Consider the following 16,834-nt stretch of genomic DNA (forward strand, 5'->3'; position numbering starts at 1 on the left):
CAATAATTAACTATTGATTGAAAAATAATTAACGCTTAAAATTTCAACAAATTCATAATTTTTATTTGAAAGATTTTTCAATCACAATCTTGGTATCTGACTGATTTGGATTCAGATATAATTAAATTTTAACCATAGAAGATAATTAAAATGTGTGCACAAATCAATTTAAAATAAATCTTATATTTGAATATATCTTTGTGAGTAAACTTAATTTTAAGTACTAACTAAACAAGCACTCTTTATATTACCTGTAAAACGACTCAAACCGCAAGAATTGACATGCATTAAAAAAACTATAAAAAAAATTTATTAAAAAAATACTCGTTCCCTAAATAAACTCTCAATTTGAATCATTAGAAAAATAGTATATTTTACTTTTAAAAATCCCAAAATATTCACAACACCTGCTTCTATCAAAAACCCTCTAAATCACTAATTCACTCAAACTGGGCGGACCAACTGGATAATGACCCTGCTTCACTCAAAAACCCTCCATATCACCCATTGACTTAAAACGGATTGAACAATTAGATCACCAGCTCACTCGGAAAAATGATCAAGTAACATGTTCTACACTGATCTAACAACTACATCAATAGAATTATATGACTTCACTAGTTGGAATCGAACCATTTCGGTCTAAGCCAATTTTTATAACAATTGGTATAATGCAAGATAAAATTAAAAGTATTAAAAGGGAAACAAACATTATAATTCATATTCTAAAAATCTTATACAAATAATCTATAAACCTCGAGAAAGTTACTGACCAATTCCCACCGGATTTGGAAAGGCATGCACCACTTTATCGTCTTCTCATCAAAACTCTTTGAAAAAAAATCCGGATTCCAAAGAACCACCAAAATATTAATTAAAACTTACGATACCAACAAACCAACCAACCTAGAGGGCTCTACTTACACCAAACATCCAATTCCAAGGAGACCACTCACTATCAACCAACCCAGAGGGCCCAATTCATATGCTTATACAAAGGTAGTAGGGACTACTAGTATGGGCATGAACATGCGAACAAAGCAAATCAACAACAAAAATTAGGCAGAGCCTGCACTGTCAGACTTTTCAGTCTCCATTGGTTCAGTAGATGATGGTGCAGCATGACTACTATCCCCAGCATTCTCATTACTATTGGTCTCACCACTCCCCTGAGGTTGCTGCTGCTCATCACCCTGTGAAGATGAGGTTCCTGGTCCTGGGGAAGTAGCCGGCTTGGCTGGCCTTGGTTTTGTCATAATTGGCTTGCAGAACCTATTTAAAAGTATAAACAAAAAAAGACACGAACAATTAACAAAAGAAGAGAAATAATGAAGAGAATATTCAAAATGTTCTTAAAAAGTTCACAAGTGACCACTAATCCTTCCCCAACACGACTGGTGTATACAAATACAATGCCTTTTTAATCCCTGTAAATATAAAATCTGTTGATTTTAGACTTAGTCCTTAAAAAAGATTGATCTTGGTCCTTACTAGGCATGGCAATCTAACCCACCCCGTGGGTACCCGTCCGAACCCACCCCGATTTGGATGGGGAAAACCCGTGTTTATCGGGTTCGGGTTCGGGTTTTCCCCGATTGATAAAATCGGGGGTGGGGGCGGGGATGTTAATACCCACCCCGCCCCCGACCCCATACCCGCTCCCGTCCCCGTCCCCGTCCCGCTTAATAATATAATTAAAAAATTATTTTTATATATATATAAACCAAAATTATAAATATTTATATGTAAAAATTTATATTATTTTACTTTTCTTTTATTTTTTTTTAAATTGTTCATATTTATTTAAAAGAAAAAAAGAAGAAGAAAAAATAGGAGCGGGGGCGGGGGCGGGGGCGGTTTAAATTTGCGGGGGCGGGGGCGGGGAATGTAAAACCCGCCCCCGCCCCGTTGCCATGCCTAGTCCTTACAAAGTTTATAATTCTTTTAAAATAATTCTTGTCACTACTTCGCGATGTATGTCATGTCATATGTCACCTTGGAATAATTACTAATGTACCATGGCTAGATGCAAAACAGGTACCACTAAATAGTTGAAAGAAATATTAACATTAACATGAATCAAAACCAACGAAAAAGAAATGTCAAAAGGACTAAATTAAATGTAGCCACGTGTAGAGACTAAAAACAAACTTAAGCTAAATAATGTCTAAATAACCTGAATCCTATCCACCCCAGCGAGAATTTAAACAAATACCTATCAACAGCCTCAGCTTTCCTTCTTATTTCAGCTGACAAGAGTACAGGGTTGACATGTTTTGGAAGTGAGCTCTGCTGCTGCTGCTTCTCCCTAAACCACTTCTCAGCTTCGGCACATTCATTTATAACCTACAAACATAAAAATAAAAATGGTGTCAGCTTTATTGACAACCATTCAAAGAAACAAGGGAAAGAAAATTGACAAGCAATTACCTTATGTTTCTCGCTAATGTCAATGTGATCAAATTTGGGATCTTTCGACATTGCAGCTTCTTTGTAACTATTTACACAATAGATGAACTGTTCAATTATAGTACCCCTCTCCATGTATTCTTTGTAACGCCCTTCAATTGGATCACCTTGCTGCAATCGCATAAATAAATGTCCATTAAGATTGCTTATGTTAAAACTAACATGGTATTACCTCACACCATTTATGTTTTGCATAAAAAACACAAAGGGTAACAGCCACAGGGACTTGATCTCTTTTTTTTTAGTAGTCTTACAGATTGACCGAGGAATAGGAGCTAGGATTCTATTATCCCCAAAATTTCATACCCTTTTTAGTTCTTCAAGCTTGGCAATATATACACCTTTAGTTTCATCTTCACCGTCTTCATAAAGCCAATCTTCTACTTGCTGAAGTTTGGTGGTAAAATCTTCTCTCTCTTGAGCAGTGACAAACTCTTGGTATTTGTCGTTAAGCTGAAAAGATAACGGGAAAAAAACAATTATTATTACATATGACAAGAATTTCTAGTTGATGTTATCCCTCGGTAATAGAAGAAGAAAGATAACACCCACCTTATTTCTCATGTCATAAACATAAGCCTCAACTGCGTTTTTCTTGTCTTTTGTTTCTTCCATCACACGATCTTGCAAAGCCATTTCAAACTCCTTCTCTAGTGCTTTCTGGACATCCACAGGCACCATTGCTCCATAAACTAACTCTGCTACAGGAATGTTTGTTTTCTTAACCTTTTTCTTTGGAGCCTGAACCAACAACATTAGAAGCCCAGTCAACCAAATTATAAATATCACTTAACCATGCTGAACGACTCTAATTGAAGCACAAAAACCAAGAAGCAGAGTACATAATATGGATACATCATTTTACATGACTGACAGTATATGCATGGAAAAATGAGGACTACTCCTTATTCAAATAATTACAAAAAATACATATTGTCTTCACTTTTATACAGTTCTAGAAAATTTGTATAGTAAAAATACGTTTTAACTATTTCTTATTCAAATCTTTTAATAAAAAAAATGTGTTGTTTATTAAGGTTAAATTATTCCTTTCGTCCCTAGAGTTGTCCACATTTTAATTTTAGTCTCTACACGATATACATAAATATAAGTTTAAGTTTTAGGCCCTATAGCTAACATCAGAGAATATTTTTGGCGGTGTAAAACTACCACAAATTTCTTTTGGCAGTGATAAATCACCACAAAAAACTGTGTAGGGACTAAAGCATAAAATGGAAACCATTACAGGGGCTAACCGAACAATTAAAGCTTTTTTAATTATAAATAAATAAAAAACAAAAATAGAAAACATTTTTTCAAACCCAACAAGCCCTAAGATTCATATTTAATCTGAAGCAGGAAATCAAGCAAGTTAAATCAAGAACAGTAAGTTGCAAACACAGAAATACCACTCCACATTAAAACTCAACAAGTTCATATTTACAAATTTTTTCAGAAAACAGGGTTTTTCCATTTGTTTAAACAACTTGAACTATGATACTATCATATAACTTATCATAACACCATAAAGCCAAAAAAGCATAAAACCTTAGCAGGCTTAAAAAATATAGCAAAAATAAATATTACCCAGAAAAAAAAAAACACTGTCATAAAGAAATGAAAAGACATTTTGAGCACGTGCTTTTTCAACAGTACTAACCTTGGTATCAGTATCTGTTTGCAAAGGCTTATCTCCACTCTCAGGGATACCATTTTCAACCCCAGGAGCATCAGTACTAGTCTTTGCATCTTGCATATTAGCACCAGTGTCATTGGAAGCAGGAGGTGCAGCAGCATCAGCAGGAGCTTCATCAATGTCCATCTTAGCATTTCCCCCTGCTGTTTCTTTGGAAACTGGAACCTCAACTTCTTCCTCTTCCAAGAGCTAAAGAAAAAAACAAGAAGTTGTTAGATCACATGAACAAATGATCTCTGTTCACAACCGTAAGTTCACAAGTGAGTTATTGTAGGCGAGGGAAGGGGATCCCTAAAGTCAGAAATAACTTACCGTTGCAGACTCAACAGATACAATACCATGCAGATTCAAACGAACTTTCACCTTAACCTTTGCCCTTTCACTGATTGTAGTTTGGAATGGACCAATCTGCATTCACCCAAAAGAGTCATAGCACTGCCAACAACAAAAATAATGTAACAAAGAAAGAAAAAACTTGGAAAATGACTTACAGTATATGTGCTGATCCTAGCAGGTGTTTGCGTCGCACTCACATCACCATATTGAAAATCAACAGAAAATGTTCCTGACCTGTAGAATGTCAATGCCTTCATACTTGGTATGGGATTACCCTTGGGAAAAACAAGGGAACTCTGCTGATTTTCTGGTCCATTGTCCTGTGCATCTGTACCAGAACCTTTCCATGAAAGAGCAATTGAGAAAGGAAGACTATCGTTGACCTTCAAATTATTAAAAAAAAAAAATCATACCACACGCAAAGCTTAGTATATGAACAATTCACAGCAAAGACAATTGACAGATATGAAATTGATGAGTGAAATTCCTAAAGGCCCAAAAACAAGTAGATATAACAAATATGTAATTAAAATAGCATCATACTTATTAAAATTCAAAAACCATAACTCCTAAAGGTGAGCAAAGTTTTGCGAGAAGGTAGACAGTAACCAAAAGAGCTTACAAAAAAGACAGTGCCATATGAGTGCCCTTCGGAGTTGAAACTTTAAATGAAATAGAGAACAATCCAATTCAAGAAACTTTACCTGGAATTCTCGCACTTTGAAAGTTGGACTAAGAATTGCACATTCCAATGCACAACCCTTAGCAACACACTCACTAGCATTCATTGTCCGCCTAGGCTCCTTTTTGAAAAAATCTGTCAATATTTTGTTAATGGCCGGTACACGAGAACCTGAACCAACCACCTCAACCATGTGTACATTTTCAATGGTAAGACCTGCTTCCGCAACTGCCTTCTCCAAAGGTCCCCTCACACGTTCCAAAATTGGAAGACTTAGTCTCTCAAATTCATCTCGCTTGATGAAACCCTTGACATCCTTCTCGTCCATCAAGCACTCAATGGTGAGAGGTGCCTCAGCATTTGCACTAAGCATCTTCTTCATCTTCGCACAAGCAGCCCTGAGCCTTATGCAAGCCCTGGCATTCTGGAAAACATCAATCTTGTACTCCTCCTTGAACTTCCCAGCAAAGTGATGGAACAAAACCTCGTCAAAATCCCTACCGCCCAAAGACCGATCGAAAGAATGAGCCAACACTTTCAGCTGTCCCTTTTTGAAGCCAGCAATGCACACCTGCATGCTAGAATGCCCAACATCAACAAACGCAACATTCAGCTGATCACTCTCCGGAAGGTCCGTTTTATAAATCCCATAGGCCAAGGCAGTGGCAGTCATTTCATGAATTAACCGAAGCGGGTGCAGGCCAGCAATCGTGGCCGCATCCAACACAGCCCTTCTCTCAAGATCAGTAAAATAAACCGGGATTCCAATGCAACAATCAACGACAGCCGCACAGAGATTCTTCTGCGCAATTTCCTTAAGATTCGACAGCATCATCCCAAACACTTGGGTAGGCGTAAAAGTCTTCGCCTCACCCAAGTAGCGCGCATGAATCAGCGGGTATCCATCATTACCCTCAGTAACAACAAATGGCAATGACTTAAGATACCTCTGAAATTCAGGATCAGCGAATTTCCTCCCAACGAGTCTCTTAATCTGTGAAATCGAATTCTTAGGGTTCATCATAGTGGAAGCAGCACCAGCAGTGCCAATGAAGCGTTGCTTCTCACCAAAGCACACAACAGCCGGCGTTTCACGCTTGGACTCATCATTGAGCACAACATCAATCCCTCTCTGCCTCGCAACCGCCACAATGCAACTCTCGTTACCGAAATCGAAACCCACCACGCTCATTTTCACCGCTCAAAATTCCACCGGAATCAAAAAAACAAATCTGAAAAAAAAAATCAGCAAAACAATCGCGGTTACCACAAAAAAGCGCGCAAAAGTAATAAACTAAACGACAACAAAATAATTTTAAAATAGAACAGTAATTTAATTTAATAATAACAGATAGCAAAATACATAAAGCAAATCGACATTTAAAAATAACAACAAAGGAAGAGGCGATCCGTCATGCATGAATAGAAGGTGAAAAGTGAAAAGCGAACCGATCCAAAATTGGATGGCAATGAAAAGGTAACAAGTGTAAGATCTGAAACGGTGAAGGGATAGGGTTTTACCTGGCGTAGCGATCGGCGAGGGAGGAAATGGGTTTTTCTGTGATTCGAAGGAAGAGAATTTGTATGAATCACCCCTCAACAGAGAAAAGATTGGTGGGGCTGCTAAGGAATTTTGGAGTTTTAGGTTTTAAATTTCCCTGACGAAATTTCTCAATAAAAATACATGACGTGGCACCACCAAATGAAACACACCAGAGAAACAACTACGTTAGGTGGGTCCCGCTCCTACTCTAGTCGTACGGTGTTCCTATGCTTCTAGAAACATCTTCTCCTTTCGTCCTGCCTTTTTGTTTTCGTTAAATAAATTAACAAAAAATTATACTATTTAGAAATGAATAGGATATGAAATTTATAATAATAATAATAATAATAATAAAATTTGATAAAAGTAAATAGTGAATTTAACATCTTACTAAAAATATATAATGCGTAATTACTACAGCACAAGATAGTGTATTAATTTTTGTGTTTCTTTAAGCATATTTTTATAACTAAATTTGTGTGAGTACCACAGGATAAAATTTTGAATACAAACTTGTCTATGATTGTATTTTAATTTTAATAAAAAAAATTATATGAAAGATATTTAAAATACATCTAATTGTATCATTTTCTAAAAAGTAATATGAAAAGAAAATACATGTATAAAAGGAGTTATTGTACAAAAAGAAAAAAAGAAAGAAAAAATAAATGGGGGAGAGAACATGTTCATCCATAGATACAAAATAAATTATTATATATATATATAATATTGTTAATTGTTGAAACTGTGAGACCCCCTTTTTCCTTTTTCCTTTTCCTATTCTCTCTCCGACTCTCTTTTCTCACTCACTCTCTTCTTTCCTTTGCTTGCCTTGGTCTCAATTCTCTGGATTCTTTGGGGTGTCTAGGTGCTGATTAAAGATGCTTGAGTGTGCCGGACGGATTCCCTTTCTTCCACGTTGAGATTCTTCTCCTTCTTCCTTGTCATTTCCCAAAGCTCGGAGCCGTTGAACCGAGGTAAGGGAAGCTAGTTTTGTTTGCCGTTTTTGGTTGAGAATGAGTCTTAGAAACTCATTAGCTGGTTGTTGATGAATAATTTTTGCCTGAGATCGAAGAGGATTCGTTTTCGGGTTTTCGGGGTTTAGGGTGAAATTTTAGGTTTTCTTGATTTAATGGTTGCATGCTAAAAATGAGGGGTTTTTCGTGATGTTTGATGAAAATGTGGCACTTTTGATGGTTTGCATGTGGAATTCCTGTTGATTTATGCAGGTTTTGAGCAAAAATTTCGAAGTTGGAGAGTTTCTAATTGAGAGCACGCTGGGCGTTGTTCTTGGCGTCGGGCGTGTAACAAACAAAGGGCTTCATTGGTCGAGCACGCCAGGTGCGGAGTTGTGTGCGCCGGGCGAGCTTGAAGATGGATGCCCCTGGATGGCTCACGCCGGGCGTGGTTGGACCATGCAGGGCGCGCTATCAGTCAGTGACCCACTTTTTTTTGGTTTCTGGTGTGGTGCCGGGCGTGACTATGTCTCGCCGGGCGTGGAGGCTCCTTGGGAGTCTCTGCCAGAGGTGGTGCCAGGCGCAATCTATATTGCGCCGAGCGTGAGACCCTAGGAAGGTCTCTGCTTTCTTGCGCCGAGCGCGGGATTAGCACGCTGGGCTTATGAGACCATGAGTGCGTCGGGCGCGTATGATGATGTTGAACTATATGTTGATAGTTGTTGAATTATGCTGTAATTGCTGAGCTGAGATGTAATTGATGAATATGCTGTGCTGACTAGATGGTCATGCTGAATAATGATGTTAAGCTGTTATAGATGTATATTATCGTGCTGAGCCGTGCTGTAAGCCGTTATTGTTGTATGATGAATTGTTGTGCTGTGTTGTATGCTGATATAAACTGTTGTAGGCCATAAAGCTGAGCTGTTGTAGGCCGTAAGGCTAAGCTGTTGTAGGCCGTAAGGCTGAGCTGTTGTAGGCCGTAAGGCTGAGCTGTTGTAGGAGATCTCCGAGCTGATATGCGTGACGACACATTGTGTGCTTATTGTTGTTTATGCTTTATAGTTGATGAGATGTATGCCGATGATGTGCTAATAGTTGTAACTGTTCATATTTCTTATATATGCTTTATATGCTGATTCTTTTCACTAGCTTACCCTTTGTTGTTTCCATGTGTTTGGACTGCGATGATCATACGTTGTATGGGAGTAGAGCAGGGTTAGGTTGGTGATTGTGGCAGGTCTGCAGCTGGCAGATAGAGTTGACTTTGCTTTTGTTGTTTGATGTTTTGGGCCACTATTTTGGCTACTTTGGGTTGTACTTATACTCTGATGTCTAGCTCAGATTGGACCTTGTGTATATATTTATATACTTGCTCTTATCTGTGTGTATGCCGTGATGTCGGGTAGTGTGTAGTGACTAGCCGGGTCGTTACACTTTAGTGGTATCAGAGCAGTTCGAGTCTAGTGGACACTCTTTGGGGGTGGTTCCTTTAGGCTTTTGTTGTGCTGAACTCTGTGTTGTGCTGATTTCTTGTTGTTTGTTGTGTTGTTGATTATTGTTTGGTTTAGTTATTGTATATTGAAGATGCTGTTACTTTTGTAGACAATGTTTAGAACCAATGAGCAGATAGCCCGTGCCATGAAGATGATAGCTATGGCTATGCAGCAGCAAAATGCCTATTTTGCTCGGATGGATGCTGTTGATAGAGCTGCAGCTGGTGCAGCAAGGCCCACAGGGTCACAGGAGAGCCGAGATCTTGCTGAGTTTCGGAAATGCCATCCTCCACAGTTTAAGGGAGATGCAGATCCGGAGGTAGTTGACCACTGGATCTGTGAACTTGAGAAGATCTTCACTGTGCTAGGATGTTCTCAGGAGAAGAGGCTGGCATACGCTATTTATATGCTTGTTGGAGAGGCTAAGCATTGGTGAAGGGGTACTCACCATATGCTTACTGCTAGAGGAGTTACAGTTGACTGGGAGTGCTTCAAGGCAGTGTTCTTGGAGAAGTACTTCCCGGAGAGCGTGAGGCACGCCAAGGAGGCTGAGTTCATGCGGTTACACCAGGGTGGGCTGTCTGTATCGGAGTATGCGATGAGATTTGAGCACCTGGCTCGTTTCTATTCGCAAGCTATATCTGAGGCCTGGAAATGCAGGAAGTTTGCTGAGGATCTGAAATATGAGCTGAAGAAAGTGGTAACCGTGTGACTAGAGCTGCTGAGGGACCAGCTGGGTCCAAGAAGGGAGGAAATCAGAGGAAGCCATATGATAGGCCCCAACCACAACAAGGGGGTCCTGTCATTAGGCAACCTGCTGATGCTACTAGAGGAGGGAGACAGGGTGGAGGTGTTGCCCTTAGATGCTACAAGTGTGTTGGGCCCCATTTGATCAAGGATTGTCCACACACAGAGAGTTGGTGTTTCAGGTGTCAACAGATGGGCCATGAGTCATTCAACTGCCCCACCAGAAACAGACCGGAAAGGGGTGCTCAGAGGAGTGATGTGCAGAGAGGTGATGCCCAAAGGGGTGACAGACCCACTACAACTGGTAGGGTATTCGCCTTGACGGGTGCTGAGGCTTCGATTTCTTTTGACCTTGTTAAGGGGAAGGGCAAAGCTACTGGTAAAGATGTGACGTTTTTGTTTGATTCTGGAGCTCTCCACTCCTTTATTTCCTATGCTTGTGCTGCTATGCTGGGTGTGCATGTGTGTTAATTGGGGTTGAGACTGCTAGTGTCGACGCCCGCTTCTGCTTCGGTAGTTGCATCTGAGCTGTGTGTTGGTTGTCCTATTGTTGTGAATGGGATGAGGTATAAGTTGAACTTGATTTGTTTGCCTTTGGTTGATATTGACATAATCTTAGGGATGGATTGGTTGTCTGCCAATCGCATCCTTATAGATTGTGCCAATAGGCAGTTGATCTTTCCTCAGGTGGAGGATGAGCTGTTGATTTCAGTTGGCCAAGCTGAATCATTGCTGAGAGATGGAGCACAGTCTTGTCTTCTGCTTGCTGCTATGAATGTGGAGACCGAAAGGGTCATTGCTGAGATTGATGTGGTGAGGGATTTTGCTGAGGTGTTCCCTGATGAGGTGCCTGGGTTGCCTCCTGTTAGGGAGATGGAGTTTAGCATTGACTTGGTTCCAGGTGCGGGGCCAGTGTTGGTGGCTCCCTATAGGATGGCTCCTGCTGAGTTGGTTGAGCTGAAAGGTCAGTTAGAGGACCTGTTAGAGAAGCAATTGGTGCGGTCGAGTGTTTCGCCGTGGGGTGCTCCTGTGTTGTTGGTGAAAAAGAAGGATGGAGGTAGTCGACTGTGTGTTGATTACCGACAGTTGAACAAGTTGACCATTAAGAACAAATATCCACTTCCTCGGATAGATGACTTAATGGATCAACTGAGGGGAGCATTCGTTTTCTCGAAGATTGACTTGAGGTCAGGTTATCACCAGATTAGGGTGAAGGAGGGTGACATACCGAAGACTGCTTTCAGGACTAGGTATGGTCACTATGAATATGTTGTGATGCCGTTTGGTGTGACCAACGCCCCTGTAGTGTTCATGGATTACATGAACAGGATCTTCCGGCCTTTCTTGGATAAATTTGTGGTGGTGTTCATTGACGACATCCTGATTTATTCAAGGACCCCGGAAGAGCATGGAGAGCACTTGAGGTTAGTGCTGGAGATTTTGAAGGCGAAGCAGCTGTACGCTAAGCTTTCAAAATGTGAGTTCTGGTTGGATGAAGTGAAGTTCTTGGGCCATGTGATCTCAGCTGAGGGGATTGTTGTTGATCCGGCTAAGGTGGAGTCGATGTTGCAGTGGGAACGTCCAAGAACTGTCACTAACATTCGGAGCTTTGTGGGTTTGGCGGGTTACTATAGGAGGTTCATTGAGGGATTCTCCGAGATAGTAGCGCCTTTAACCCAGTTGACGAGGAAGGAGCAGTCGTTCATTTGGACAGATGCGTGTGAGCGGAGTTTTGATGAGCTGAAGAGGAGGTTGACTACTTCTCCTGTGCTGGTGTTGTCAGATTCTGGTGAGTCCTTTGATGTGTACTGCGATGCTTCTCACCAGGGTCTTGGGTGTGTGCTGATGCAAAACAGGAAAGTGGTGGCATATGCTTTAAGGCAACTGAAAAATCATGAGAGGAATTATCCCACTCATGACTTGGAGTTGGCAGCTGTTGTTTTTGCCTTGAAGATATGGAGATATTATTTGTATGGTACTCGGTTCAGCGTCTTCAGTGAGCACAAGAGTCTGAAGTACCTATTTGATCAGAAGGAGGTGAACATGAGGCAGAGGCGGTGGATGGAGTTTCTGAAGGATTATGACTTCCAGTTGATGTATCATCCTGGTAAGGCCAATGTTGTGGTGGATGCGCTGAGTAGGAAATCCATCCACATGTCTAGTATGATGGTGAAAGAGCTGGAGCTGGTGGAGAAGTTCAGGGATTTGAATCTCTGTGTGGAGTTAGCTCAGGATCACATTAGTTGTGGGACGATTACCATAACTAGTGAGTTCTTGAGGTAGGTTGAACTTAAGCAGTTGCAAGATGTAGAGCTAGTGAAGCTTCTTGGTTTGCTGGGTACTGAGAAGGCTTTTGGTTATGAGCTGGGCGGAGATGGAATCTTGAGGTTCAAGGACAGAATTTGCCTACCTCAAGATGTTGAGCTGAGGAGAGCTGAGTTGAAGGAAGGCCACAAGAGCAAACTTAGCATACATCCTGGTATGACTAAGATGTACCAAGACCTCAAGAAGAATTTCTGTTAGGAGGCGAAGGTGGAGCATCAAAAGCCGAGTGGGTTGATGCAGCAGATGGAGATTCCGGAATGGAAGTGGGATAACATCACTATGGATTTCATTGTGGGGTTGCCTAGGTCAGCTAGGAATAGTGATGTTATTTGGGTGATTGTTGACCGGTTGACCAAGTGTGCGCATTTCTTACCTGTCAACATCAAGTGGCCCTTGGAGAACCTGACACAGTTGTATGTGAGGGAAATAGTACGGTTGCACGGGGTGTCTTCCAGTATTATTTCAACAGAGATCCGAGGTTCACTTCCAGATTTTGGCAGAGTCTACATAAAACCTTAGGCACGAAGCTGAAGTTGAGTTCTGCTTATCATTTGTAGACGGATGGTCAGTCAGAGAGGACAATCCAGTCCTTGGAGGATTTGCTGAGGGCTTGTGTGTTAGACCACTTGGGGAGCTAGGAGAAGGTCCTACCGCTGGTTGAGTTCACTTACAATAATAGCTTTCATGCTAGTATTGGGATGGCGTCGTTCGAAGCCTTGTATGGCAGGAGATGTAGGACTCCTCTGTGCTGGTATCAAGATGGTGAGTCAGTGGTCGTGGGACCAGAGCTGATCCTACAGACTACTGAGAAGGTGAAGCTGATTCAGGAGAGGATGAAGACTGCTCAGAGTAGGCAAAAGTCGTATGCTGACAAAAGGCATAAGCCTTTGGAGTTTGCTGAAGGGGAACATGTGTTTCTGAAGGTGACCCCGACTTCTGGTGTGGGTAGAGCATTGAAGGCAAGGAAGTTGACACCGAGGTTTTTTGGTCCCTATCAAATAATACAACGTGTAGGTCCAGTTGCTTATCGGTTGGCTTTGCCACCGTCCCTTTCAAACCTACACGATGTATTTCATGTATCCCAACTGAGGAAGTATGTTCATGACCCTGGTCATATGGTGGAGCTAGATGATGTGCAAGTGAAGGAGAACCTGACATTTGAGAAGTTGCCGGTAGCTGTAGTTGATCATAAGCTGAAGGAGTTGAGGGGCAAGTCTATTGCTCTGGTGAAGGTGTTGTTGGATGCAGCTACTGGTGAGGCTACTTGGGAGGTGGAGCAGCAGTGCAGAGAGCGGTATCCGTTTCTATTCCCAAGTAAGTTGTTTTCAGGGACAAAAACTCTTGTAGTTGGGGAGGTTGTGAGACCCCCTTTTTCCTTTTTCCTTTTCCTATTCTCTCCCCGACTCTCTTTTCTCACTCACTCTCTTCTTCCCTTTGCTTGCCTTGGTCTCAATTCTTTAGATTCTTTGGGGTGTCTAGGTGCTGATTAAAGCTGCTTGAGTGTGCCGGACGGATTCCCTTTCTTCCACGTTGAGATTCTTCTCCTTCTTCCTTGTCATTTCCCGAAGCTCGAAGCCGTTGAACCGAGGTAAGGGAAGCTAGTTTTGTTTACCGTTTTTGGTTGAGAATGAGTCTTAGAAACTCATTAGCTGGTTGTTGATGAATGATTTTTGCCTGAGATCGAAGAGGATTCGTTTTCGGGTTTTCGGGGTTTAGGGTGAAAATTTGGGTTTTCTTGATTTAATGGTTGCATGCTAAAAATGAGGGGTTTTTCGTGATGTTTGATGAAAATGTGGCACTTTGGATGGTTTGCATATGGAATTCCTGTTGATTTATGGAGGTTTTGAGCAAAATTTTCGAAGTTGGAGAGTTTCTGATTAAGAGCACGCCAGGCGTTGTTCTTGGCGCCGAGCGCGTGACCAACAGAGGGCTTCATTGGTCGAGCACGCCGGGCGCGGAGTTGTGTGCACCGGATGAGCTTGAAGATGGATGCCCCTAGATGGCTCACGCTGGGCGTGGATGGACCACGTAGGGCGCGCTATCAGTCAGTGACCCACTCTTTTTGGTTTTTGGTGTGGCGCCGGGTGTGACTATGTCTCGTCGGGCGTGGAGGCTCCTTGGGAGTCTCTGCCAGAGGTGGCGCTGGGCACAATCTATATTGCGCCGGGCGTGAGACCCTGGGAAGGTCTCTGCTTTCTTGCGCCGAGCGCGGGATTAGCACGCTGGGCTTATGAGACCACGCGAGGTCTCTGCCTTCCCTCACGCCGGGCGCAATAGGAATTGTGTCGGGCGCGCTGGTTCCCTGGTACTCTCTGGTTGTGCCACGCCGGGCGCAACCATGAGTGCGCCGGGCGCGTATGATGATGTTGAACTATATGCTGATAGTTGTTGAATTATGCTGTAATTGCTGAGCTGAGATGTAATTGATGAATATGCTATGCTGACTAGATGGTCATGCTGAATAATGATGTTAAGCTATTATAGATGTATATTGTCGTGCTGAGCCATGCTGTAAGCCGTTATTGCTGTATGATGAATTGTTGTGCTCTGTTGTATGTTGATATAAACTGTTGTAGGCCGTGAGGCTGAGCTGTTGTAGGCCGTAAGACTGAGCTGTTGTAGGCCGTAAAGCTGAGCTGTTGTAGGAGATCTCCGAGCTGATATGCATGACGACGCATTGTGTGTTTATTGTTGTTTATGCTGTATAGTTGATGAGATGTATGTCAATGATGTACTGATAGCTGTAGCTGTTCATATTTCTTATATATGCTTTATATGCTGATTCTTTTCACTAGCTTACCCTTTGTTGTTTCCATGTGTTTGGACTGCGATGATCATACGTTGTATGGGAGCAGAGCAGGGTTAGGTTGGTGATTGTGACAGGTCTGCAGCTGGCAGATAGAGCTGACTTTTCTTTTGTTGTTTGACGTTTTGGGCCACTATTTTGGCTACTTTGGGCTGTACTTATACTCTGATTACAAAAAAAAAATGGATTTAGTAGAGGTTAATTTTAAATTTACCTGAGGTTAAAACCCCGTTAATGACGTTACCCGCGGTTGCATTTTCTGCAGCCAAATTGTCCGTCGGTAACGTGTTACCAACGGTTTTAACAAACCTTGGGTAAACGCACATGTTTCCAGGGGTTTTAAAACCCCAGTAAATTATCAGAGGTTTTAATGCCCCAGTTAATTACCAGAGGTTTTAAAACTCCAGTTAATTACCAGAAGTTTTAAAACCCCAGTTAATTACCAGAGGTTTTAAAAACCTCAAATGATTGCATGGGGTTCTAGAACCCCGGTTAACTCCTCGTAGTTTGTAAACTCTTGACAATTAGATGAGGTTTCTATTAAATAATAGAGATTAATAATCCTAAAAAAAATTTAAAAAACTAATATGGTGCTGCACTTGTCTGCAATTTTTAACTCCCATTAATTGTTGATGATTAATTACTATAAAATATTTGTAGAAGGGGTTATTTAACCTCATCATTGTCGCAACCCGAAAATTTCCGATCTTGCGACTAATGGTTTAGACATCCTTTTAAAAGTCTCATCAATTAAGGAATGCCCAGACACCAGACTAATCCTTAATTAATGGTTTTGAAAATAGGTTCATGGAGTCGCCACCAATATTTTACTCAAAACATTGGAAAAAGAAAAGGTTTTTAAAAGTCCAATAATGGCCTTGATAACCAGAATTGGGTTCGGGGTCGGATACGTGTAAGGAAGGTATTAAGCACCCCTACAACGCCCGTAATCGGTACCCTATGACGAAGTTAACATTATAAATAATAATAATATAAATGTTAAATCCCCTTTTATTGATGACTATTTACATGCTTGAAATTTAAATTAAACAATTGACTGTAAAATATCTACATGATTATTTTTATTATAACAATGTAAAATAAAAGTAGAGAAAGATAAAACAAGAGATTGATGAGTAATACCTCGTAACAAACTTTATTGGATCTTCAACTATGGAGGTTTTAGGTGTTTTGTGGCAACCTTTCACACTACAATAAGCCTCACAAAACTTAAGAAGTACAATAGGAGAGAGAGAGAGAAAAAAGGGAGAAATTTCGAGCTCTATGGAGCTTTGGACGAAATTTTGGAGGTCCCCGAAAACTATGCCCGAGATTTCAATTTATAGGCATCAGACGTGGGCCGGAACGACCCGTTCTGTATTCGGAACGGCCCATTCCGGATCTGAACGTTATGTTCTATTTTTGCACCCTGGAACGGCCTGTTCTGAAATCACAACGGCCCATTCCGGGGAATCAGAACGGCCCGTTCTGAGTTCAAAACGGCCCGTTCTGGGTACAGATTTTAGGCCATTTTTTTGGTTTGGAACGGCCCGTTCTGGTCCAGAACGGCCCGTTCCAACCAACAATTTTTAGGCCTTCGAGAAGCCTCGGAACGGCCCGTTCCGATTTTGGAACGGCCCGTTCCGGGCCACTAAAAAAGTTGATTTGGGCCTTTTGGGCCCTCTGATGTCCTATATTGTTATTTGTATGCCCCCCGGACGAAATTGGGTGTCTACAGCTTTCCCTCTTTACTTGTCCTTTGGAATAGCTGTGTTGCT

General features: G+C 41.5%; 1 protein-coding gene across 1 annotated transcript; it reads right to left on the reverse strand.

Moving 5' to 3' along the window:
- Positions 1-693: 693 nt before the first annotated feature.
- On the reverse strand, positions 694-6,861 carry LOC109808022 (heat shock 70 kDa protein 14). Its single transcript, XM_020370820.3, has 10 exons — positions 6,705-6,861; positions 5,206-6,415; positions 4,657-4,884; positions 4,478-4,573; positions 4,130-4,354; positions 3,022-3,210; positions 2,776-2,922; positions 2,431-2,580; positions 2,216-2,346; positions 694-1,272 (listed from the first exon to the last, which is right to left on the reverse strand). The coding sequence occupies exons 2-10, from the start codon at positions 6,373-6,375 to the stop codon at positions 1,059-1,061; spliced, it is 2,550 nt and encodes an 849-aa protein (XP_020226409.1). The 5' UTR covers positions 6,376-6,415; positions 6,705-6,861; the 3' UTR covers positions 694-1,058.
- Positions 6,862-16,834: the final 9,973 nt, after the last annotated feature.

The sequence above is a fragment of the Cajanus cajan genome, chromosome 5 (genome assembly GCF_000230855.2).
Source record: "Cajanus cajan strain Asha chromosome 5, NIPB_CcT2T_4, whole genome shotgun sequence".
Taxonomy (NCBI): Eukaryota; Viridiplantae; Streptophyta; class Magnoliopsida; order Fabales; family Fabaceae; genus Cajanus; species Cajanus cajan.